Source organism: Mesoplodon bidens (assembly GCF_964165515.1).
Source record: "Mesoplodon bidens genome assembly, chromosome: 1".
NCBI classification, from domain to species: Eukaryota; Metazoa; Chordata; class Mammalia; order Artiodactyla; family Ziphiidae; genus Mesoplodon; species Mesoplodon bidens.
Genome location: NC_138176.1, coordinates 29720727 through 29747155, shown reverse-complemented (window position 1 = coordinate 29747155; position 26429 = coordinate 29720727). Strand labels below are relative to the sequence as shown.

At 41.3% G+C, this 26429-nt stretch overlaps 1 protein-coding gene across 5 annotated transcripts in view; it reads right to left on the bottom strand.

The window, feature by feature from the left end:
- The window catches only part of DNMBP (dynamin binding protein), a 145182-nt gene that overhangs the window by 6362 nt on the left and 112391 nt on the right, over positions 1 to 26429 (bottom strand). For 4 of the 5 annotated variants that reach the window (XM_081247532.1, XM_081247534.1, XM_081247533.1 and 1 more), the window contains one exon: positions 24046 to 25705. The exons of the other annotated variant lie outside the window; for it this stretch is intronic. In XM_081247532.1, the coding sequence (XP_081103658.1) occupies positions 25520 to 25705 (186 nt within the window). In that variant the 3' untranslated portion in view covers positions 24046 to 25519. Of the gene's footprint in view, positions 1 to 24045; positions 25706 to 26429 lie in introns of those variants that run through there. 5 annotated transcript variants of the gene reach the window in all.

Below are 26429 nucleotides of genomic sequence, written 5' to 3'. Positions count from 1 at the left end.
ATCACAAATGGGTGTTGAATTTTCTCAAAAGCTTTTTCTGCATCTATTGACATGATCATATGGTTTTTATTCTTCAATTTGTTAATATGGTTTATCTCATTGATTCATATATATTGAAGAATCCTTGCATCCCTAGGATAAATCCCACTTGGTCACGGTGTATGATCCTTTTAATGTGTTGTTGGATTCTGTTTGCTAGTATTTTTGCATCTATATTCATCAGTGATATTGGTCTGTAATTTTCTTTTTTTAGAGTATCTTTGTCTGGCTTTCGTATCAGGGTGATAGTGGCCTCATAGAATGAGTTTGGGAGTGTTCCTTCCTCTGCAATTTTATGGAAGAGTTTGAGAAGGATGGGTGTTAGCTCTTCCCTAAATGTTTGATAGAATTCACCTGTGAAGCCATCTGGTCCTGGACCTTTGTTTGTTGGAAGATTTTTAATCACAGTTTCAATTTCATTGCTTGTGATTGGTCTGTTCATATTTTCTATTTCTTCCTGGTTCAGTCTTGAAAGGTTATACCTTTCTAAGAAGTTGTCCATTTCTTCCAGGTTGTCCATTTCATTGGCATAGAGTTGCTTGTAGTCTCTTAGGATGCTTTGTATTTCTGCAGTGTCTGTTGTAACTTCTCCTTTTTCATTTCTTATTTTATTGATTTGAGTCCTCTCCCTCTTTTTCTTGATGAGTCTGGCTAATGGTTTATCAATTTTGTTTATCTTCTCAAAGAACTAGCTTTTAGTTTTATTGATATTTGCTATTGCTTTCTTAGTTTCTATTTCATTTATTTCTGCTCTGATCTTTATGATTTCTTTCCTTCTGCTAACTTTGGGTTTTGTTTGTTCTTCTTTCTCTAGTTCCTTTAGGTGTAAGGTTAGATTGTTTAGTTGAGATTTTTCTTGTTTTTGAGGTAGGCTTGTATAGCTATAAACTTCCCTCTTAGAACTGCTTTTGCTGCATCCCATAGGTTTTGGATCGTCATGTTTTCATTGTCATTTGTCTCTAGGTATTTTTTGATTGCCTCTTTGATTTCTTCAGTGATCTCTTCGTTAGTTAGTAATGTATTGTTTAGCCTCCATGTGTGTGTGTTTTTTACGTTTTTTTTCCCTGTAATTGATTTCTAACCTCATAGCATTGTGGTCAGAAAAGATACTGATATGATTTCAATTTTCTTGAATTTACTGAGGCTTGATTTGTGACCCAAGATGTGATCTATCCTGGAGAATGTTCCATGTGCACTTGAAAGTGTAATCTGCTGATTTTTGGATGGAATGTCCTATAACTATCAATTAAATCTATCTGGTCTGTTGTGTCATTTAAAGCTTCTGTTTCCTTATTCATTTTCATTTTGGATGATCTGTCCATTGGTGTAAGTGAGGTGTTAAAGTCCCCCACTATTATTGTGTTACTGTCAATTTCCTCTTATAGCTGTTAGCAGTTGCCTTATTTATTGAGGTGCTCCAATGTTGGGTGCATATATATTTATAATTGTTATATCTTCTTCTTGGATTGATCCCCTGATAATTATGTAGTGTCCTTCCTTGTCTACTGTAACATTCTTTATTTTAAATTCTATTTTATCAGATATGAGTATTGCTACTCCAGCTTTCTTTTGATTTCCATTTGCATAGAATATCTTTTTCCATCCCCTCACTTTCAGTCTTTGTGTGTCCCTAGGTCTGAAGTGGGTCTCTTGTAGACAGAATATATATGGGTCTTGTTTTTGTAACCATTCAGCAAGCCTGTGTCTTTTGGTTGGAGCATTTAATCCATTCACGTTTAGGGTAATTATCAATATATATGTTCCTATTACCATTTTCTTAATTGTTTTGGGTTTGCTTTTGTAGGTTCTTTTCTTGTGTTTCCCACTTAGAGAAGTTCCTTTAGCATTTGTTGTAGAGCTGGTTTGATGGTGTTCAATTCTCTTAGCTTTTGCTTGTCTTTAAAGCTTTTGATTTCTCCGTTGAATCTGAATGAGATCCTTGCCAGGTAGAGTAATCTTGGTTGTAGGTTCTTCCCTTTCATCACTTTAAGTATGTCATGCCACTCCCTTCTGGCTTGTAGAGTTTCTGCTGAGAAATCAGCTGTTAACCTTAGGGGAGTTCCCTTGTATGTTATTTGTCATTTTTCCCTTGCTGCTTTTAATAATTTTTCTTTGTCTTTAATTTTTGCCAATTTGATTACTATGTGTTTCGGCATGTTTCTCCTTGGGTTTATCCTGTATGGGACTCACTGTGCTTCATGGACTTGGGAGGCTATTTCCTTTCCCATGTTAGCGAGGTTTTCGACTATAATCTCTTCAAATATTTTCTCTTGTCCTTTCTCTCTCTTTTCTCCTTTTGGGACCTGTATAATGCAAATGTTGTTGCATTTAATGTTGTCCCAGAGGTCTCGTAGGTTGTCTTCATTTCTTTTCATTCTTTTTTCTTTATTCTGCTCTGCAGCAGTGAATTCCACCATTGTGTCTTCCAGGTCACTTATCCGTTCTGCCTCAGTTATTCTGCTATTGATTCCTTCTAGTGTAGTTTTCATTTCATTTATTGTCTTGTTCATCTCTGTTTGTCTGTTCTTTAATTCTTCTAGGTGTTTTTTCTTTAGTTTTCTAGGTCTTTGTTAAAGCATTTCTTGCATCTTCTCAATCTTTGCCTCCATTCTTTTTTCGAGGTCCTGGATCATCTTCACTATCATCAGTCTGAATTCTTTTTCTGGAAGGTTGCCTATCTCCACTTCATTTAGTTGTTTTTCTGGGGTTTTATCTTGTTCCTTCATCTGGTAAATAACCCTCTGCCTTTTCATCTTGTCTCTCTTTCTGTGAATGTGGTTTTTGTTCCACAGGCTGTAGGATTGTAATTCTTCTTGCTTCTGCTCTCTGGTGGATGAGGCTATCTAAGAGGCTTATGTAAGTTTCCTAATGGGAGTGACTGGTCGCTGCAATGTTTTTAAGAAGTTTTCTTTTCTGCTAGTGTTGGAGGGTCTCCTGCAGAGGCGGGAGGTGGCTGTGGCTCACCGTGGGGACAAGGACACTGGCAGCAGAAGTTCTGGGAAGTACTCTGTGGCGTGAGCCCTGCCAGAGTCTGCCCAGACCTGTCTACTTCTTCCTCCCCTCTAAAAAGATTTTTTGCCTGTACTTTCTAACTCAAGTGGTGACATCATGGTCCATTCAAGTCCTACAAAATGAAAACCTGTGTATCACTCGCAACTTTTCCTTTTCTTTCTAGATTAGCCACCAAGCCCTTCCAGTTTTACTTCTGCACCCCTACTGTTTTTGCCGTAGTTCAGTTTCTCCTCACTTCCATCCTGGACTGAGGGCATAGGTATCCCTATTTCCAGTGTTTTCTTCCTCAAATATACCCACCAATGGCTACCAGAGTGATTATGAAAAACTGACCAGGTTACTCTTCTGCTTAAACCTTTCATTCAGTAGGTGTCCAGAATAAAGTTAAAATTCCTTACTATGGTATAACAAAGCTCCCTAACATCCAATCCAGTCTCATTTATTCCAACTCCCGTACCTCATGTTAAGCTCCAGCAACATTAAAATGCTTTTAGATTCCTCATACACACAATTACTGTTTGACTCTAGCCTTTTCCTTATCTATCCCCTCTGTTTGCAATCCCATGACTACCTCTAACTCATTAAGACTCAGTAAGAAGTCATTTTCTCCCAAGAGCCTTCCCTGACTCCCTCTCCTCTCAACCCCCAGGCTAGCTTCAGCACTGCAGTGGATTTTCAATCTTTTGGGCAGCTCTGCACCTGAACCTCAGTTTACATGGACTCCTCCAACTTAAGATTCTTTGTGGGAGACCAGGGTGCAGCACTGTGATAAGAATCCAGTAAGCAGATACACCTGTGCCAGATTTTGATTCAGATGCTGGAGACAAGAAAGAGGGAAATGTGTTCTGGCAAAGGTGACAGTCACTGTCATTGTCCAGAGGTAGGCAGGGGTGGTGACTAGTAGCAGGATCCAGTGATGGTGTGGTATGATACTGAGCATCGTTCCTGGCTTCAAAGACTCAAATCTGGCTTTCGTATCCTCCCAAACAGTCGGTGAGCAACCTATTATTATTTGAAAACTTCGTTTCTGCTTAAGTTTACGAGTTGGGGATTGTTGTGTACAACTAAATAATGCTCCTCAGCACACTTAATTTGCTTTTACTGTATTGTTAGATAATTTTCTATTTGCATCTCCCTCACTAAGCTATGAGCATCTTGAAAACAATTTTTTACTCTGTTTTATATCTCCAGTGGCTAGAATACAGTAGCTACTCACTTGTTTTTGAGTGTTCAAAAAATATTTATACAAAATACAGTGGGAAAAATGTATGCCAAGAGTATAGCAACAGGATTGAAGATGACAAAGTAACTCCAACAGAAAGAATAAATAATACCAATCAGACCTAAATTTTTTGCCAGCTCATTTTGTAAAAGTATCTTTTGAAACACCCTCTGAAGAAATTTGTTCCTTTTAGGTAACAGAAATGAATACATTTAATCACAAATTCACACTGATCATGACTATACCTAAAAATTAGCATACAATATTGTACAAACACTGACATTTAAATCCCTAAAGTGCTGCAACTTAGATTTAGTAACCAAACCCATATTCAACTATCAACGTGCATTTAGGCTTCCACATAAATTAGACACTAAAACCAGTTTTTGAAAGGCTTCATATTGTTTGAAGACTAATCAAAAGTTGTAAAGATACATGAAAGAATTGGCCGTAACAAGCACTCCATTTTCATAGTATTCCTTTTGACTTTATATGCAAATAATGGGTTATGCTACAGAATTTAGCTGCTATAGTGAAAAAGTACTTAGGAATGAAATAGAAAAAAGAGGGAAGAAAAAGTATATAGTATTTCGCTTGAGACTATTTTGGGGGACTTCACTGTGGTGCAGTGATTAAGAATCCACCTGCCAATGCAGGGGACATGGGTTCAATCCCTGGTCCGGGAAAATCCCACATGCTGCAGAGCAACTAAGCCAGTGCGCCACAACTACTGAGCCTGCATGCCACAACTACTGAAGCCTACATGCCTAGAGCCTGTGCTCCGCAACAAGAGAAGCCACCACAATGGGAAGACTGCGCACCTCAATGAAGTGTCACCCTCACTTGACGCAACTAGAGAAAGCCCGCACACAGCAACAAAGACCCAACACAGCCAAAAAAAAAAGACTACTTTGGTTCTCACTGAATTTACAAAAAAAAAAAAAGACTAATACTGCTCCTTTCTTCAACTTTAAAAGTCAAGGCCCCAGTTAACACACTGGTAATCTCTTGAATAGATAGTCACCTTGGTCCTCATCATGATAGCCATCTGGCTATTCTGCCTGATAACCACTGTCACTGATTTCAGATCCACTTGTCCTGTGGATGACGGGCTCTGTCAGAGCAGCAGTCTTTGGAATGTTTATTTGCTGCTCAAGCCCATAGTCACTTGTTCTCACTGGGAAACAACCGTGTTGGTATTCACCTGTAAAGACTGTCGAGTTGACAGGGCAGAGAGCAGAAGTAAGAAGAACTACAATTCTGCAGCCTGTGGAACAAAAACCACATTCACAGAAAGTCCCAATGAAAAGGCAGAGGACTATGTACTAGATGAAGGAACACGATAAAGCCCCAGAAAAACAACTAAATGAAGTGTAGATAGGCAACCTTCCAGAAAAAAGAATTCAGAATAATGATAGTGAAGATGATCCAGGACCTTCGAAAAAGAATGGAGGCAAACGTTGAGAAGATGCAAGAAATGGTTTAACAAAGACCTAGAAAACTTTAATTCTTCTCGGTGTTTGTTGTTTAAGAACAAACACAGATGAACAATACAATAAATGAAATGAAAACTACACTAGAAGGAATCAATAGCAGAATAGCTGAGGCAGAAGAATGGATAAGTGACCTGGAAGACAGAATGGTGGAACTCACTGCCATGGAACACAATAAAGAAAAATGAATGAAAAGAAATGAAGACAGCCTAAGAGACCTCTGGGACAACATTAAAGGCAACAACATTCGCATTATAGGGGCCCCAGAAGGAGACGAGAGGGAAAGTACCTGAGAAAATATTTGAAGAGATTATAGTTGAAAACTTCACTAACATGGGAAAGGAAATAGCCACCCAACTCCAGGAAGCACAGAGTCCCAGGCAGGATAAACCCAAGGAGAAACAGGCCGAGACACATAGTAATCAAACTGGCAAAAATTAAAGACAAAGAAAAATTATTAAAAGAAACAAGGGAAAAATGACAAATAACATACAAGGGAACTCCCCTAAGGTTAACAGCTGATTTCTCAGCAGAAACTCTACAAGCCAGAAGGGAGTGGCATGATATACTTAAAGTGATGAAAGGGAAGAACCTACAACCAAGATTACTCTACCTGGCAAGGATCTCATTCAGATTCAACGGAGAAATCAAAACCTTTAAAGACAAGCAAAAGCTAAGAGAATTGAACACCACCAAACCAGCTCTACAACAAATGCTAAAGGAACTTCTCTAAGTGGGAAACACAAGAGAAGAAAAGGACTTAAAAAAACAAACCCATAACAATTAAGCAAATGGTAATAGGAACATATATATCAATAATTACATTAAATGTGAATGGATTAAATGCTCTAACCAAAAGACACAGGCTTGCTGAATGGTTACAAAAACAAGACCCATCTATATGCTGTCTACAAGAGACCCACTTCAGACCTAGGGACACAAAAAGACTGAAAGTGAGGGGATGGAAAAAGATATTCTATGCAAATGGAAATCAAAAGAAAGCTGGCGTAGCAATACTCAGACAAAATAGACTTTAAAATAATGTTACAAAAGATAAGGAAGGGGCTTCCCTGGTGGTGCAGTGGTTGAGAATCTGCCTGCTAATGCAGGGGACACGGGTTCAAGCCCTGGTCTGGGAGGATCCCACATGCCACGGAGCAACTAGGCCCGTGAGCCACAACTACTGAGCCTGCATGTCTGGAGCCGGTACTCTGCAACAAGAGAGGCCGCGATAGTGAGAGGCCCATGCACCACGATGAAGAGTGGCCCCCGCTTGCCACTAGAGAAAGCCCTGGCACAGAAACGAAGACCCAATACAGCAAAAATAAATTAATAAACTCCTACCCCGAACATCTTAAAAAAAAAAAAAGAAAAGGAAGGACACTACATAATGATCAGATCAATCCAAGAAGAAGATATAACAATTATAAATATATATGCCCCCAAAATAGGAGCACCTCAATACATAAGGCAAGTGCTAACATCTATAAAAGAGGAAATCGAGAGTAACACAGTAATAGTGGGGGACTTTAACATCTCACTTACACCAATGGACAGGTCATCCAGACAGAAAATTAATAAGGAAACACAAGCTTTAAATGACACATTAGACCAGACAGATTTAATTGATATTTATAGAACATTCCACCCGAAAGTGGCAGAATACACTTTCTTCTCAAGTACATTCTCCCGGGTAGATCACATCGTGGGTCACAAATCAAGCCTCAGGAAATTTCAGAAAATTGCAATCATATCAAGCATCTTTTCTGACCACAACACTAGGAGATTGGAAATCAACTACAGGGGAAAAACTGTAAAAAAAAAAACAAAAACAAAAACACATAAATGGGGCTTCCCTGGTGGCGCAGTGGTTTAGAGTCCGCCTGCCGATGCAGGGGACACGGGTTTGTGCCCCGGTCCAGGAAGATCCCACATGCCGTGGAGCAGCTGGGCCCGTGAGCCATGGCCGCTGAGCCTGCACGTCCAGAGCCTGTGCTCCACAACCGGAGAGGCCACACAGTGAGAGACCTGAGTACCGCAAAAAAACAAAACAAAACCCTACAGACAAATGGCAACAAACCATGATGATCCAAAACCTATGGGATGCAGCAAAAGCAGCTCTAAGAGGGAAGTTTAGAGCAATACAATCCTACCTCAAGAAACAAGAAAAATCTCAAACAATCTAACCTTACACCTAAAGGAACTACAGAAACAAGAACAAACAAAACCCAAAGTTAGTAGAAGGAAAGAAATAAAAAAGATCAGAGCAGAAATAAATGAAATATAAGCAAAACAATAGCAGATCAATAAAACTAAAAGCTGGTTGTCTGAGAAGGTAAACAAAATTGATAAACCCTTAGCTAGACTCATCAAGAAAAAGAGGGAGAGGACTCAAATCAATAAAATTAGAAATGAAAAAGAAGTGACAATGGACACCACAGAAAGACAAAGCATCCTAAGAGACTACTACAAACACCTGTATGCCAATAAAATGAGCAACCTGGAAGAAATGGACAAATTCTTAGAAAGGTATAACCTTCCAAGACTGAACCAGGAAGAAATAGAAAATATGAACAGACCAATCACAAGTAATGAAATTGAAACTGTGATTAAAAATCTTCCAACAAACAAAAGTCCAGGACCAGATGGCTTCACAGGTGAATTCTATCAAACATTTAGGGAAGAGCTAACACCCATCCTTTTCAAACTCTTCCAAAATATTGCGGAGAAAGGAACACTCCGAAACTCATTCTACAAGGCCACTATCACCCTGATACCAAAGCCAGACAAAGATACTCTAAAAAAAGAAAATTACAGACCAATATCACTGATGAATATAGATGCAAAAATCCTCAACAAAATACGAGCAAACAGAATCCAACAACACATTAGAATGATCATACACCATGATCAAGTGGGATTTATCCCAGGGATGCAAGGATTCTTCAATATATGCAAATCAATGAGATAAACCATATTAACAAATTGAAGAATCAAAACCATATGATCATGTCAATAGATGCAGAAAAAGCTTTTGACAAAATTCAACACCCATTTATGATAAAAACTCTCCAGAAAGTGGGCATAGGGGGACCCTACCTCAACATAATAAAGGCCATATACAACAAACCCACAGCAAACATCATTCTCCATGGTGAAAAACTGAAAGCATTTCCTCCAAGATCAGGAACAAGACAAGGATGTCCACTCTCACCACTATTATTAGTTTTGGAAGTCCTAGACACGGCAATCAGAGAAGACAAAGAAATAAAAGGAATACAGTTTTCGATGGGGAGGAAGATGGCGGAAGAGTAAGACGCGGAGATCACCTTCCTCCCCACAGATACATCAGAAATTCATCTACACGTGGAACAACTCCTACAGAACACCTACTGAACGCTGACAGAAGACCTCAGACCCCCCAAAAGGCAAGAAACTCCCCACATATCTGGGTAGGGCAAAAGAAAAAAAGAATAAACAGAGACAATAGGATAGGGACGGGACCTGCACCAGTGGGAGGGAGCCGTGAAGGAGGAAAGGTTTCCACACACTACAAGCCCCTTCGCGGGCGGAGACTGCAGGTGGCGGAGGGGGAAAGCTTCGGAGTAGCGGAGGAGAGCACAGCAACAGGGATGTGGAGGGCAAAGCGGAGAGATTCCGGCACAGAGGATCGGTGCCCTCAGGCACACACCAGCCCGAGAGGCTTGTCTGCTTGGCCGCCGGGGCGGGCAGGGCTGGGAGCTGAGGCTCGGGTACCGGCTTTCAGTCGGAGCGCAGGGAGAGGACTGGGGCTGGCGGCAGGAAGAGAGCCTGAAGGGGTTAGTGCACCACGGCTAGCCCGGAGGGAGTCCGGGGAAAGGGTCTGGAGCTGCCGCCGAAGAGGCAAGAGACTTTTTTCCCTTTTGTTTCCTGGTGCGCGAGGAGAGGGCATTAAGAGGGCTGCTTGGGGAAGCGCCGGAGACAGGCGCGAGCCGCGGCTAAAGGCGCGGACCTCGGAGACGGGCGTAGGAGGCTGGGGGTCCTGCTGCCGCCGCCGCCGCGGGGCCTGTGTGCGAGCGCGGGTCACTGTCCGCCCCGCCTTCCGGGGGGCCTGTGCACCCCGCCACTGCCGGGGTCCCGGGACCCGGGGACGGCTTTCCCGGGAAAGCGCACGGAGCGCCTCGGGCTGCTGCAACGTCACGCCGGCCTCTGCCGCCGCAGGCCCGCCCCACACTGCGCACCCCTCCCTCCCCTCTGCCTGAGTGAGCCAGAGCCCCCGAATCAGCGGCTCCTTTAAACCCGTCCTGTCTGAGCGAAGAACGGACGCCCTCCGGCGACCCACGCGCAGAGGCGGGGCCAGGTCCAAGGCTGAGACCCGGGAGCTGTGAGAGCAGAGACAGGGAAATCTCTCTGTGCAGCCTCGGAGGCAGCGGATTAAAGCTCCACGGTCCATTTGATGTGCCCTGCGTCTGTGGAGTGCATAAATGGACAGCGAATCATCCCAAATTGAGGAAGTGGACTTTGAGGACAAGATTTAAGACTTTCCCCCCTTTTCCTCTTTTTACAACGAATTATCCCAAATTAAGGAGGTGGACTTACTTAGAAAGCAAGATTTCAGACTTCTCGCCCTTTTCCTCTTTTTACAACGAATTATCCCAAATTGAGGAGGTGGACTTGGAGAGCAAGATTTTTGATTTTTCCCCCTGCTCCCTTTTTGTGAATGTGTATGTGTAATCTTCTGTGTGAGATTCTCTCTGTATAGCTTTGCTTCCACCATATATGTCCCAGGGTTCTATCTGTCCGTTTTTTTAATAATTACTTTTTAATAACGCTACTATATTTTATACTTTATTCTATTTTACTTTACCTGCTCTTTTTTTCCTACCTTCCCTTCCTCCCTCCCTCCCTCCGCTCCTCCTTTCCTTTTTCTTTCCTCCCTCCCTCCCTCCTTCTTTCCACTTTCTTTTTCTTTCCTTCCTCCCTCCCTCCTGTCTCTTTCTTTCCTTCCTCCCTCCCTCCCTTCTTCCATTCACTCTTCCTTTTGCTTTCATTCCTTCCTCCCTCCCTCCTTTCTTTCTTTCCATCCTTCCTCCCTTCCTTTCTTTCTTTCTTCCTTCCTTCCTTTCTTCCCTTCTTCCTTTCTTTCCCTCTCTCTTTCTTTCTTCTACTAATTCTTTCTTTCTACTTTTTCTCCCTGTTATTCTGAGCCGGGTGGATGAAAGGCTCTTGGTGCTGCAGCCAGGAGTCAGTGCTGTGCCTCTGAAGTGGGAGAGCCAACTTCAGGACACGGGTCCACAAGAGACCTCCCAGCTCCACATAATATCAAGCAGCGAAAATCTCCCAGAGATCTCCATCTCAACACCAGCACCCAGCTTCAGTCAACGACCAGCAAGCTACAGTGCTGGTCACCCTATGCCAAGCAACTAGCAAGGCAGGAACACAACCCCACCCATTAGCAGAGAGGCTACCGAAAAACATAATAAGGCCACAGGCACCCGAAAACACACCACCAGACGTGGACCTGTCCACCAGAAAGACAAGATCGAGCCTCAACCACCAGAACACAGGCATTAGTCCCCCCCCCCACCAGGAAGCCTACACAACCTACTGAAACAACCTTAGCCACTGGGGACAGACACCAAAAACAACGGGAACTACGAATCTGCAGCCTGCAAAAAGGAGACCCCAAACACAGTAACATAAGCAAAATGAGAAGACAGAAAAACACACAGCAGGTGAAGGAGCAAGATAAAAACCTACCAGACCTAACAAATGAAGAGGTAATAGGCAGTCTACCTGAAAAAGAATTCAGAATAATGATAGTAAAGCTGATCCAAGATTCTATTTCCAAGATCCAAAATCTTGGAAATAGAATAGACAAAATGCAAGAAACAGTTAACAAGGACCCAGAAGAACTAAAGATGAATCAAGCATCGATTAAAAACACAATAAATGAAATGAAAAATACTCTAGATGGGATCAATAGCAGAATAACTGAGGCAGAAGAATGGATAAGTGAGGTGGAAGATAAAATAGTGGAAATAACTGCTGCAGAGCAAAATAAAGAAAAAAGAATGAAAAGAACAGAGGACAGTCTCAGAGACCTCTGGGACAACATTAAAGGCACCAACATTCGAATTATAGGGGTTCCAGAAGAAGAAGAGAAAAAGAAAGGGACTGAGAAAATATTTGAAGAGATTATAGTTGAAAACTTCCCTAATATGGGAAAGGAAATAGTTAATCAAGTCCAGGAGGCAGAGAGAGTCCAATACAGAATAAATCCAAGGAGAAATACGCCAAGACACATATTAATCAAACTGTCAAAAATTAAACACAAAGAAATCATATTAAAAGCAGCAAGGGAAAAACAACAAATAACACACAAGGGAATCCCCATCAGGTTAACAGCTGATCTCTCAGCAGAAACTCTACAAGCCAGAAGGGAGTGGAAGGACATAACTAAAGTGATGAGGGAGAGAAACCTGCAACCAAGATTACTCTACCCAGCAAGGATCTCATTCAGATTTGATGGAGAAATTAAAACCTTTACAGACAAGCAAAAGCTGAGAGAGTTCAGCACCACCAAACCAGCTTTACAACAAATGCTAAAGGAACTTCTCTAGGCAAGAAACACAACAGAAGGAATATACCTACAATAACGAACCCAAAGCAATTAAGGAAATGGGAATAGGAACATACATATCAATAATTACCTTAAATGTAAATGGACTAAATGCTCCCACCAAAAGACACAGAGTGGCTGAATGGATACAAAAACAAGACCCATATATATGCTGTCTACAAGAGACCCACTTCAGACCTAGAGACACATACAGATTAAAAGTAAGGGGATGGAAAAAGATATTCCATGCAAATGGAAATCAAAAGAAAGCTGGAGTAGCAATTCTTATATCAGACAAAATAGACTTTAAAGACTATTAGAAGAGACAAAGAAGGACACTACATAACGATAAAGGGATCGATCCAAGAAGAAGATATAACAATTGTAAATATTTATGCACCCAACATAGGAGCACCTCAATACATAAGGCAAATACTAACAGCCATAAAAGGGGAAATCGACAGTAACACACTCATAGTAGGGGACTTTAACACCCCACTTTCACCAATGGACATATCATCCAAAATGAAAATAAATAAGGAAACACAAGCTTTAAATGATACATTAAACAAGATGGACTTAGTTGATATTTATAGGACATTCCATCCAAAAACAACAGAATACACATTTTTCTCAAGTGCTCATGGAACATTCTCCAGGATAGATCACATCTTGGGTCACAAATCAAGCCTTGGTAAATTTAAGAAAATTGAAATTGTATCAAGTATCTTTTCCGACCACATTGCTATGAGACTAGACATCAATTACAGGAAAAGATCTGTAAAAAATACAAACACATGGAGGCTAAACAATACACTACTCAATAACGAAGTGATCACTGAAGAAATCAAAGAGGAAATTAAAAAATACCTAGGAACAAATGACAATGGAGACACGACGACCCAAAACCTATGGGACGCAGCAAAAGCAGTTCTAAGGGGGAAGTTTATAGCAATACAATCCCACCTTAAGAAACAGGAAACATCTCGAGTAAACAACCTGACCCTGCACCTAAAGCAATTAGAGAAAGAAGAACAAAAAACCCCCAAAGTTAGCAGAAGGAAAGAAATCATAAAGTCCAGATCAGAAATAAATGAAAAAGAAATGAAGGAAACGAAAGCAAAGATCAACCAAACTAAAAGCTGGTTCTTTGAGAAGATAAACAAAATTGACAAACCATTAGCCAGACTCATCAAGAAAAGAAGGGAGAAGACTCAAATCAATAGAATTAGAAATGAAAAAGGAGAAGTAACAACTGACACTGCAGAAATACAAAAGATCATGAGAGATTACTAGAAGCAACTCTATGCCAATAAAATGGACAACCTGGAAGAAATGGACAAATTCTTAGAAATGCACAACCTGCCAAGACTGAATCAGGAAGAAATAGAAAATATGAACAGACCAATCACAAGCACTGAAATTGAAACTGTGATAAAAAATCTTCCAACAAACAAAAGCCCAGGACCAGATGGCTTCACAGGCGAATTCTATCAAGCATTTAGAGAAGAGCTAACACCTGTCCTTCTGAAACTCTTCCAAAATATAGCAGAGGGAGGAACACTCCCAAACTCATTCTACGAGGCCACCATCACCTTGATACCAAAACCAGGCAAGGATGTCACAAAGAAAGAAAACTACAGGCCAATATCACTGATGAACATAGATGCAAAAATCCTCAACAAAATACTAGCAAACAGAATCCAACAGCACATTAAAAGGATCATACACCATGATCAAGAGGGGCTTATTCCAGGAATGCAAGTATTCTTCAATATATGCAAATCAATCAATGTGATACACCATATTAACAAGTTGAAGGAGAAAAACCATATGATCATCTCAATAGATGCAGAGAAAGCTTTTGACAAAATTCAACACCCATTTATGATAAAAACCCTGCAGAAAGTAGGCATAGAGGGAACTTTCCTCAACATAATAAAGGCCACATATGACAAACCCACAGCCAACATTGTCCTCAATGGTGAAAAACTGAAACCATTTCCACTAAGATCAGGAACAAGACAAGGCTGCCCACTCTCACCACTCTTATTCAACCTAGTTTTGGAAGTTTTAGCCACAGCAATCAGAGAAGAAAAGGAAATAAAAGGAATCCAAATTGGGAAAGAAGAAGTAAAGCTGTCACTGTTTGCAGATGACATGATACTATACATAGAGAATCCTAAAGATGCTACCAGAAAACTACTAGAGCTAATCAATGAATTTGGTAAAGTAGCAGGATACAAAATTAATGCACAGAAATCTCTGGCATTCCTGTACACTCATGATGAAAAATCTGAAAATGAAATCAAGAAAACACTCCCATTTACCATTGCAACAAAAAGAATAAAATATCTAGGAATAAACCTACCTAAGGAGACAAAAGACCTGTATGCAGAAAATTATAAGACACTGATGAAAGAAATTAAAGATAATACAAATAGATGGAGAGATATACCATGCTCCTGGATTGGAAGAATCAATATTGTGAAAATGACTCTACTACCCAAAGCAATCTACAGATTCAATGCAATCCCTATCAAACTACCACTGACATTTTTCACAGAACGAGAACAAAAAATTTCAAAATTTGTTTGGAAAAACAAAAGACCCTGAATAGCCAAAGCAATCTTGAGAGCGAAAAACGGAGCTGGAGGAATCAGGCTCCCTGACTTCAGACTATACTACAAAGCTACAGTAATCAAGACAGTGTGGTACTGGTATAAAAACAGAAAGATAGATCAATGGAACAGGATAGAAAGCCCAGAGATAAACCCATGCACATATGGTCAACTTATCTTTGATAAAAGAGGCAGGAATGTACAGTGGAGAAAGGGCAGCCTCTTCAATAAGTGGTGCTGGGAAAACTGGAGAGGGACATGTAAAAGTATGAGATTAGATCATTCCCTAACACCATACACCAAAATAAGCTCAAAATGGATTAAAGACCTAAATGTAAGGCCAGAAACTATCAAACTCTTAGAGGAAAACATAGGCAGAACACTCTATGACATAAATCACAGCAAGATCCTTTTTGACCCACCTCCTAGAGAAATGGAAATAAAAACAAAGATAAACAAATGGGACCTAATGAAACTTCAAAGCTTTTGCACAGCAAAGGAAACCATAAACAAGACCAAAAGACAACCCTCAGAATGGGAGAAAATATTTGCTAATGAAGCAACTGACAAAGGATTAATCTCCAAAATTTATAAACAGCTCATGCAGCTCAATAGCAAAAAAACAAACAAGCCAATCCAAAAATGGGCAGAAGACTTAAATAGGCATTTCTTCAAAGAAGATATACAGACTGCCAACAAACACATGAAAGAATGCTCAACATCATTAATCATTAGAGAAATGCAAATCAAAACTACAATGAGATATCATCTCACACCAGTCAGAATGGCCATCATCAAGAAATCTAGAAACAATAAATGCTGGAGAGGGTGTGGAGAAAAGGGAACACTCTTGCACTGCTGGTGGGGATGTGAATTGGTACAGCCACTATGGAGAACAGTATGGAGGTTCCTTAAAAAACTACAAATAGAACTACCATATGACCCAGCAATCCCACTACTAGGCATACACCCTGAGAAAACCATAATTCAAAAAGAGACATGTACCAAAATGTTCATTGCAGCTCTATTCACAATAGCCCGGAGCTGGAAACAACCTAAGTGTCCATCATCGGATGAATGGATAAAGAAGATGTGGCACATATATACAATGGAATATTACTCAGCCATAAAAAGAAACGAAACTGAGCTATTTGTAATGAGGTGGATAGACCTAGAGTCTGTCATACAGAGTGAAGTAAGTCAGAAAGAGAAAGACAAATACCATATGCTAACACATATATATGGAATTAAAAAAAAAATGTCATGAAGAACCTAGGGGTAAAACGGGAATAAAGACACAGACCTACTTGAGAATGGACTTGAGGATATGGGGAGGTGGAAGGGTAAGCTGTGACAAAGGGAAAGAGAGGCATGGACATATATACAGTACCAAACGTAAGGTAGATAGATAGTGGGAAGCAGCCGCCGAGCACAGGGAGATCAGCTCGGTGCTTTGTGACCGCCTGGAGGGGTGGGATGGGGAGGGTGGGAGGGAGGGAGATGCATGAGGGAAGGGATGTGGGAACAGATGTATATGTATGACTGATTCACTTTGTTATAAAGCAGAAACTAAAAAAAAAAAAAAAGGAATACAAATTGGAAAAGAAGAAGTAAAACTGTCACTGTTTGCAGGTGACATGATACTATACATAGAGAATCCTAAACATGCCACCAGAAAACTACTAGAGCTAGTCAATGAATTTAGCAAAGTTGCCGGATACAAAATTAATGCACAGAAATCTCTTGCATTCGTATACACTACAATGAAAGATCAGAAAGAGAAATTAAGGAAACAATCCCATACACTATTGCAACAAAAAGAATTGAATACCTAGGAATAAACCTACCTAAGGAGGTAAAAGACCTGTACTCAGAAAACTATAAGACACTGATGAAAGAAATCAAAGATGACACAAACAGATGGAGAGATATACCATGTTCTCAGATTGGAAGAATCAATATTGTGAAAATGACTATACTACCCAAAGCAATCTACAGATTCAGTGCAATCCCTATCAAATTACCAATAGCATTTTTTACAGAACTAGAACAAAAAATCTTAAAATTTGTATGGAGACACAAAAGACCCCAAATAGCCAAAGCAATCTTTTTTTTTTAACATCTGTATTGGAGTATAATTGCTTTACATTGTTGTGTTAGTTTCTGCTGTATATCAAAGTGAATAAGCTATATGTATACATATATCCCCATATCTCCTCCCTCTTGCGTCTCCCTCCCACCTTCCCTATCCCACCCCTCTAGGTGGTCACAAGGCACTGAGCTGGTCTCCCTGTGCTATGCTAGCCAAGCAATCTTGAGGGGAAAAAAACAGAGCTGGAGGAATCAGACTCTCTGACTTCAGACTATACTGCAAAGCTACAGTAATCAAGACAATATGGGACTGGCAGAAAAACAGAAGTATAGATCAATGGAACAGGATAGAAATCCCAGAAATAAACCCATGCACATATGGTCACCTTATTTTTGATAAAGGAGGCAAGAATATACAATGGAAAAAAGACAGCCTCTTCAATAAGTGGTGCTGGGAAAACTGGACAGCTACATGTAAACGGATGAAATTAGAACACTCCCTAACACCATACACAAAAATAAACTCAAAATGGATTAAAGACCTAAATGTTAAGACTGGACACTATAAAAATCTTAGAGGAAAACATAGGAAGAACACTCTTTGACATAAATCACAGCAAGATCTTTTTTGACTCACCTCCTAGAGTAATGGAAATAAAAATAAAAATAAACAAAGGGGACCTCATGAAACTTAAAAGCTTTTGCACAGCAAAGGAAACTATAAACAACACGAAAAACCAACCCTCAGAATGGGAGAAAATATTTGCAAACGAATCAAAGGATTAATCTCCAAAATATATAAACAGCTCATGCAGCTCAATATTAAAAAAAACAAACAACCCATTCCAAAAATGGGCAGAAGGCCTAAGTAGACATTTCTCCAAAGAAGACATACAGATGGCCAAGAGACACATGAAAAGCTGCTCAACATCACTAATTATTAGAGAAACGCAAATCAAAACTACAGTGAGGTATCACCTCAAACCAGTTAGAATGGGCATCAACAGAAAATCTACAAACAACAAATGCTAGAGAGGCTGTGGAGAAAAGGGAACCCTCTTGAACCGTTGGTGGGAATGTAAATTGATAAGTGCCACTATGGAGAATAGTATGGAGGCTCCTTAAAAAACTAAAAATAGAATTACCATATGACCTAGCAATCCCACTACTGGGCAGATACCGAGAGAAAACCATAATTCAAAAAGATACATGCACCCCAATGTTCATTGCAGCACTATTTACAATAGCCAGGTCATGGAAGCAACCTAAATGCCCATCGACAGACGAATGGATAAAAATGTGGTACATATGTACAATGGAATATTACTCGGCCATAAAAAGGAACGAAATTGGGTCATTTGTAGAGACCTGGATGGACCTAGAGACTGATAGTAAAGTAAGTCAGAAAGAGAAAAACAAATATCATATATTAACACATGTATGTGGAATCTAGAAAAATGGTACAGATGAACTGGTTTGCAAGGCATAGAGACACAGATGTAGAGAAGAAACATATGGACACCAAGGGGGGAAGTAGAGATGGGTGGTGGTGGGATGAATGGGGAGATTGGGATTGACATATATACACTAATATGTATAAAATAGATAACTAATAAGAACCTGCTGTATAAAAAAATAAAATTCAAAAAAAAGAAAAAAAAAATCCTGTCGAGTTGTCCTCTGGTTGTACCTCTGAGCACAGATATCTCCCCTGGTACTTGGTGCTAACATTCCTGCCTGCTGGCTCCTCTGTTAGTCTGCAGGTAAACTGTGATCTGGTTTGTCAGGGTTTACATTCTGGCGTCATAAAGACCTCTCATAGTTCCATAAATATCTGCTAGACTGATACATTTATTAGTTCGAATCTGTAAACCAATTCCACTTTGGCTAGCTTTTCATTTTCCTTCATCAAAGCGTCTAATTTTTCTGCATACGTGGCTTCAGTGTTAATGGTGGCACAGAACCCTTTTGTTTTAGCGGGACGTAGAGTTAGAGTTATGGCATAAGAGCAAAATATGGCCTGCTGTTTTTATAAATAAAGTTTCTTTTGAAACACAACCATGCTCACTTGTTTCTGTATTATCTATACCTGCTTTCGTGTCACAATGGCAGAGTTGAGTTGTGACAGACTGTATGGCCTAAAAAGCCTGAAGCAGGGGTCCCTAACCCCCAGGCCGTGGACCCATACCAGTCCTCGGCCTGTTAGGAACCAGGCCGCCCAGGAGGTGAGCAGCGGTCAAGCTTGCAAAGCTTCAACTGCCGTTCTCAATCGCTCGCGTTACCGCCTGAACTATCCCCGCCCCGTCCGTGGAAAAACTGTCTTCCATGAAACCAGTCCCTGGTGCCAAAAAGGTTGGGGACCGCTGGCCTAAGGTATTTATTATCTGGCCTTTTACGGAGAAGGTTTGCCAATTACTGCTCCAGAATCAACAGTGTAGTCTGGACTGAATCATGTTTCCATTCTCAGAAAGACAGTTTGCCTCAAAAATGTCATGTGGCTCCATACCTGCAGTAGATAGAATAATGGTCCCCAAAGATTCCATGTCTGAATCCTCAAAACCCTGAGGATTTACCTTACATGGCAAATGGGACTTTGCAGATGTGATTAAGGATATTGAGATGGGAGATTATCCAAAGTGGGCCCAGTGTAATTACAAGGATCCTTAATAAGAGTCAGGAGGGTCAGAGTTAAAATGAAGATGATGTGACGACAGGTACAGAGACATCTGAAGATGCTATGCTGCTGGCTTTGAAGATGGAGGAAGGGAACACAAGCCAGGAAACACAGGCAGCTTCTAGAAGTTGGAAAAGGCAAGGAGACAGATTCTCCCCTGAAGTCTCTGTAAATAACCAGCCCTACCAACCTTGACTTTAGCCCACTGAGACTGATTTCAAACTTCTGACCTCCAGAACCGTAAGACAATAAATTTCTGTTGTTTTAGGCTACAAAATTAGCAGCAATTTGTTAAAGCAGCAACAGCAAACTCATACAATACCATAAGCCCAAGTAGCTCTGATTAAAATCGCCAACATTCTCCAACTGAAGGCAGTTTAGTAATTCATTGATCTTCACTGAACCCTACTGCAGTGTGAGTTTGTAGAGGATTATGTTATCTTTAAAGCCCAGCTAGAAATGGTCTCAGTGCTCATGGCTATCACCCCTTCTATCAAATTGCAAAGATCTTATTCAGCTTAATCCTATTTGGAGGCAACCTTTTGATCTCACCTGAGAGGCTGCAGGAAGGTCCTTTGTTCAAATTAGTCACAGTGATTCTGACGACAGGAGGCGGCCATGACAGATCGGTAATCTTTCACTCTCAGCTTCCCTGATCCTGGAGCTGGGGAAGGATTAGAGCTTGACTCCTCTTGAAGTCCCAGGGGACACCCAGGCGGGTGGTGCACAGGCAGTGCCTTGTGACATGGTCCTGCTGAGTCTGCAGACACCCACGGTCTGCTGCTGAGTCCCACGCACCTGCCTGCTAACAATAAATGTTCCCGAATGAACACATTGCTCGCTCTTACCACCACATTACAACTTACCTCTGGGAAAGCACTACCTGCTCCTTCAGGGTCACCTCTGAGTGGTACTAAGGAATAGATATTCCTATGTAGCTTGCAAAGCCTGCAATTTGTTGTAGAAAACTCCCTTATTGATACCCACAAAACACTACTATTGATCTTCACTAACAATCACAGTGGGCTGGATGAAACAAAGCAGCACAAATTGGAGATTGGAGATGATCATCCCTGCTCTGAGGCACTGAATGCCTGCCACACCCAGCCCAGATGAAACAGTACAAACTTCATCAATAGGATGTACTAATAGATGGGAGAGTTTAAAATCCTGAGTTGTGTGTAGTGACCAGAGAGGATTTAGAATTAAGTATATGATGCTCAAGGTTTCTCAGTCCTCAGGCCTAAGGTTCTGCAAATGAAACAATTCAGAGCACACTGTGTTCTTCTAGAGCCTGTTTGTACTCCTGACCCTGAAACAAAATGCAGAGTTCCAGCTTCACAACTAAGTAAAAGGCTGACACAAAATTCAATCTTTACTAAAACCATGTATTTCTAGAACTCAGTTCACAAAAATTTGCAGAATCATCTTATTTGTTCTCACAACAATCTTGAGAGGGAGGTCAGAAATCTACACGTTTCAGATGATGATAGATTCCCACCACCACTCCCTGTTCTCCAAGGACACTTGGGAGAAAGCATAACTGAAGAGCTACTTCCAGGCAGGAAAGGGAGCGAATTCATGACAGGAAGTAAGCAGGCAAACCGGATTTGGAAATTTTCTTCAACATTTCCTTCTGTTGTGCAGGAAACATCTGACACCCTTTCCTTCCTTGGTTTTTGTAATTCCTACTTTTCCAACAGTAGAAAGTTCTACTAAAAATAACTGCCTACACAGGTGCTTCTCAAATTTAACATGCACACAAATCACCTGGTAACTTGATGCAGTAGGCCTGGGGTAGACCCTACATTTCCAGCGAGCTCCCAGGGTACACGGATGGTGATGCTGCTGGTCTGAAGACCACACTTAAAAAATCACCTAGGGACTTCCCTGGTGGTCCAGTGGGTAAGACTCCATGCTCCCAATGCAGGGCGCCTGGGTTCGATCCCTGATCGGGGAACTAGATCCCACATGCATGCCGCAACTAAGGAGTCCGCGTGTCTCAACTAAGGAGTCCATGTGCCACAACTAAGATCCCACATGCCACAACTAAACATGTCGCAACAAAGATCCCATGTGCCGCAACTAAGACCTGGCGCAGCCTAAATAAACAAATATTTAAAAAAAAAAAGCACCTAGCAACCACTGTGCAGAATAGTATGGAGAGTTCCTTAAAAAAACTAAAAATAAAGCTACCATATGATCCAGCAATCCCACTCCTGGGCACATATCTGGAAAAGACAAAAACTCTAATTAGAAAAGATACAGGCACCCCAATGTTCACAGCTGCACTATTTACAATAGCCAAGACATGGAAGCAACCTAAGTGTCCATCAACAGATGAATGGATAAAGAAGATGTGGTAAATATATACAATGGAATACTACTCAGCCATAATAAAAAGAATAAATGCCATTTGCAGCAACATGGATGCAACTAGAGATTATCATACTAAGTGAAGTCAAAGATAAATATTGTATGATATCACTTATGTGTGGAATCTTAAAAAATGATACAAATGAACTTATTTACAAAACAGAAATAGACTCAAAGACATAGAAAACAACTTATGGTATACCAAAGGGGAAAATGGAGGAGGGATAAATTGGGAATTTGGAGTTAACAGATACACATCACTATATATAAAATAAACAACAGGGACCTACTGTACAGCACAGGGAACTAGAGTCAGTATCTTGTAATAACCTATAATGGAAAAGAATCTGAAAAAGAATATATATGTATAACTGAATCACTTTTCTGTATAACCTGAAACATTGTAAATTAACTATACTTCAATAAAAAATAATAAAAATAAAGAAAAAGCAAGACCTAGCAGACATCTAGTGTTTACAATACTCATCTTTTCATAAATTTGCTACCACCCCAATGATCTCCCCTTTGTTAGGGATTCATCATTTCTTCAGTTTCATATTCTTTATAGGATGTTGCTGCTTTTTTCCATTCTCAAGCAATCTTAAGCCCCATCAGTTAACTTTTTCTTAGATTTTTCTGGCCTTCGATCTGTCCTCCCTCCAAATCATCCTGCTATCATTTACCTTTCCTATAACAAGGAATCCACCTAGGTAATAAGGAGTTTCTCATGAAATCTAAATTCCTTGACTTGGACCTCGGGGCTCTCCAGTTTATTGTTCACTATGTACCAGCGTTCTAGCATCCTCCATGTATTAACTCATTCCATCCGTACCACAACCCCGTAAGGCAGACAGTAGTATTTTCTCTACCTTAGATGAGGAAGCTGAAGCACAGGTTAGGTAAGTTGCCAAGGTCACAAAGCTCTTAAGTGTCTGAAGTCAGTCTGGCTCCAGAACAAGGTGGAAAGGCCCAGCCTGAGGCATACGTTTAAATTCAGGATCCATCAAAAACTGATGTGAGACTTGGGCAAGTCACAATGTCACTGGACCCCATCTTCCTACCTCATGAGAGTTGGCCTCACTGGCCTGTAAGTTTCTTTCCCACGGAGTCCGTCTATTCCTTAACAGTATCAGGTGATACTTCTGTCACCCACTGTCCTCAGTGCCACCTCCGCTAGTGCTCCTGCTACTTCTCCCCCTCCCACCCCCTATCTGGCTTGAGCTGCTGTGTGGACTTGTTAGTTCATCACTAGTGCATCAGTTTCCGTATCTGTCATGGCTGGGAAATACTTACCTCTTCAAGATCCCAGCTTCTCTGTTTTGCTAGGATTTTATCATAGGAAATGGCTTAATGAAGAGGCCTGCAGCATAGACATATTTTGAGTATACAGAGATTCTGCTGAAATTATATTTGACAAAATGAATTTTTTAAAAATAATTATTTATCTATCACTGGCTGTGTCTTCATTGCTGCATGCAGGCTCTCTCTAGTTGTGGCGAGTAGGGGCTACTCTTCGTTGCGGTGTGCAGGCTTCTCATTGTGGTGGCTTCTCGTTGCGGAGCATGGGCTCTAGGCGTGTAGGCTTCAGTAGTTGTGGCACACGTGCTCAGTAGTTGTGGCTTGCGGGCTCTAGAGCTCAGGCTCAGTAGTTGTGGCACACAGGCTTAATTGTTCCACTGCATGTGGGGGTCTCCTGGACCAGGGCTCGAACCCATGTCCTCTGCATTGGCAGGCGGATTCTTAACCACTGCGCCACCTGGGAAGTCCCGACAAAATGAATTTTTGACCTGAGTTTCTTCAGTTAGTTTCTCCCATCTCTTCAGATCTGAGCGTCACTGAATTGTCAAGAAGTTACCCCCAGAAACATGAGAAGGTTCAGGCTAAACGTGGAGGGAAATCAAGAAAACATACTCATGGCCCTTAGAAATGCTTTTATTTATAAAATAACTACTTAAATATAAACATCTCTAGATACAAACACTATTCACAAGAGACTCTTGCGTTGCTTCCTTCTGACCAACCAGCAGACTTAGGGGGGCCAAGGAGTTCACAGGTATCTCCCAATTCATCATAACTTTAAGGCAAAGGTGCATTTGGAGGAGCAAGGGCTGTAAGGCTGTTCTTAATTCCCTTTCTTAAAAGACAAAATTCACGGTTTCCTGTTCCAAGGTAGGCTTTCTATCTGGGGCAGACCTTAAGAATCAGAGCCCTGCTCAAATAGAAACTTCAGGGGGAGATTCTTAGTGTTAGGATTAGTAAATATCTTCCTGAGGTGGAGGGAGGCACAATCAGGCACTTTAGATTCTGCTTGGCTTAGACCACGGTCTCTGAAGCACAGGGGCTGATGAAACAGAAAATGCTTATTTCCAAGTCTAGGATAAGCTACTTCTGGGACTGCTTATCCGAATTCAAATAAGACACACGTGTTATGTTTTCTGCATCAGTGGACAGTAGTGTGCTTGGATGAAGGGGAGAGGCATCCAGTCTCCCAGCAGGCTGGACTGGCTTCAGCCCATCGCAGAATGAATCCCTCTAATGAAATGGCAGGAGCTCTGATCCTATTCTCCTAGGAAAGTCTATCAGATATTGAGCTTCAGGAGAGAGGCCAGGAGACATTTTCACACACAGACCATATAAAGTAGAGATGACTGTCAGCAAGGTGTGGAGGATAGCACCTAACGGGAAGAGAACCTTTCAGATGAAGGTTCAAGGAAGAGAAAGACCCTAAATATTTTTTAAAAGGAGAAAGAAAGTAGTTGAATTTTGCCCAAGGAAACTGGAAGTGCAGTGAAATAAATAAGAAAAAGATTACAGGTGGTAGCGTTTTAGGGACTTTTAGAAATAAGGGGTGTGTCTGTGAATGTGTGCCAGACACTGAGGTTTTAAAACACCAGATTTGGTACAAGGTCGACAAACTCCTTGCCACATGCAGAGGCGCAGCCTGAAAGGGCTCCCAGAGAATTCTTTTCATCCAAGTCGGTTTCCGGTCAGTCGATCATGGTGCATGGGGCCACCCCAAACTCAGTATGGCACAACCAACTCCAACTTCTTCTAATGCTATAGCACAGCTTCCAGCATATATTGGATACTGGTCTTCTGACTGGAAATTTCTCGTTTCCAAAAGCTGACCCCAGGATTGGCCTCTCTTCTCACAGTCACTGAATCACTTGCAAGCCCCAGGGTCCATTTCAAATTCTAGAAATTCTAGCAAGCATCAAGGTTTGACAACCCAATCAAAGAGAGCAAGACTTATCTTGTGCCCCACTGTGCCATGGTTAAGCCATGCAGGCAGGGCCAGTGTCTCAAGAGCAGGCGCCCTCTCAGTGGACACCAGGACCCTTCAGCAGAAGGAAGCAAAGGCAGCAAGGTTGAACGGGAGGCAGAACAGGTTCAGGTGTACTCAGTTTTGCAGATATAATTGGATGGAACATAGCCCTTCTTCCCATTAACTTCAGCTAACCACCATTCTGTATTTCCTGTAACATCTTTAAACTCCAGGATCTTGAGTCTCTGATTGGCTGACACACTCAGCTCATTTGGGTTCCGTGCCTTGAAGGTATAGACAGCAAAATAGACCTGTGTGAGGAAGAGAAAGTGAGTTAGGAAATGGGAAACAGCTTGGAGCAAAGCTGCCCAACAGAAGTTCCTGTGGTGATGGGGACCATCTGTATCTGCACCATGCAATATGGCAGCCCTTAGCCACATGGCCATTGAGCACTCGAAATATGCCTAATGAAATGAAAGAACTTAATTTTAAACTTTGTTTAATTTTACCTAACTTAATTTTTTTTTTGGCGGTACACGGGCCTCTCACAGCTGTGGCCTCTCCTGTTGCGGAGCACAGACTCCGGACACGCAGGTTCAGCGGCCATGGCTCACGGGCCCAGCCGCTCCGCGGCATGTGGGATCTTCCCAGACCGGGGCATGAACCCGTGTCCCCTGCATTGGCAGGCGGACTCTCAACCACTGCGCCACCAGGGAAGCCCCCTAACTTAAATTTAAATAGCTACATACAGCTTGTGGCTACCCTAATGAACAGGGCAGATTTAAAGAAAACCAAAATTCACATATTTTTACTCTTTCAGAGTTGCCTTAAAGAGTGAAAGAAGCTGCAGTCAGCATGGAAGATGGATGAGACATGAGGATGCCCTTCCATACCCCTAACATAAATTCTGAACTTAAAAAACTTAAAAAAAAAGAAGAAAAACACAACTAACCTCAAAGTAAGAAAGGATGCTCTCCAGGTGCCCATAACAAAGCTATCATGCAAAGCAAGGGTGGTATTCAGTGATCAGAAAGA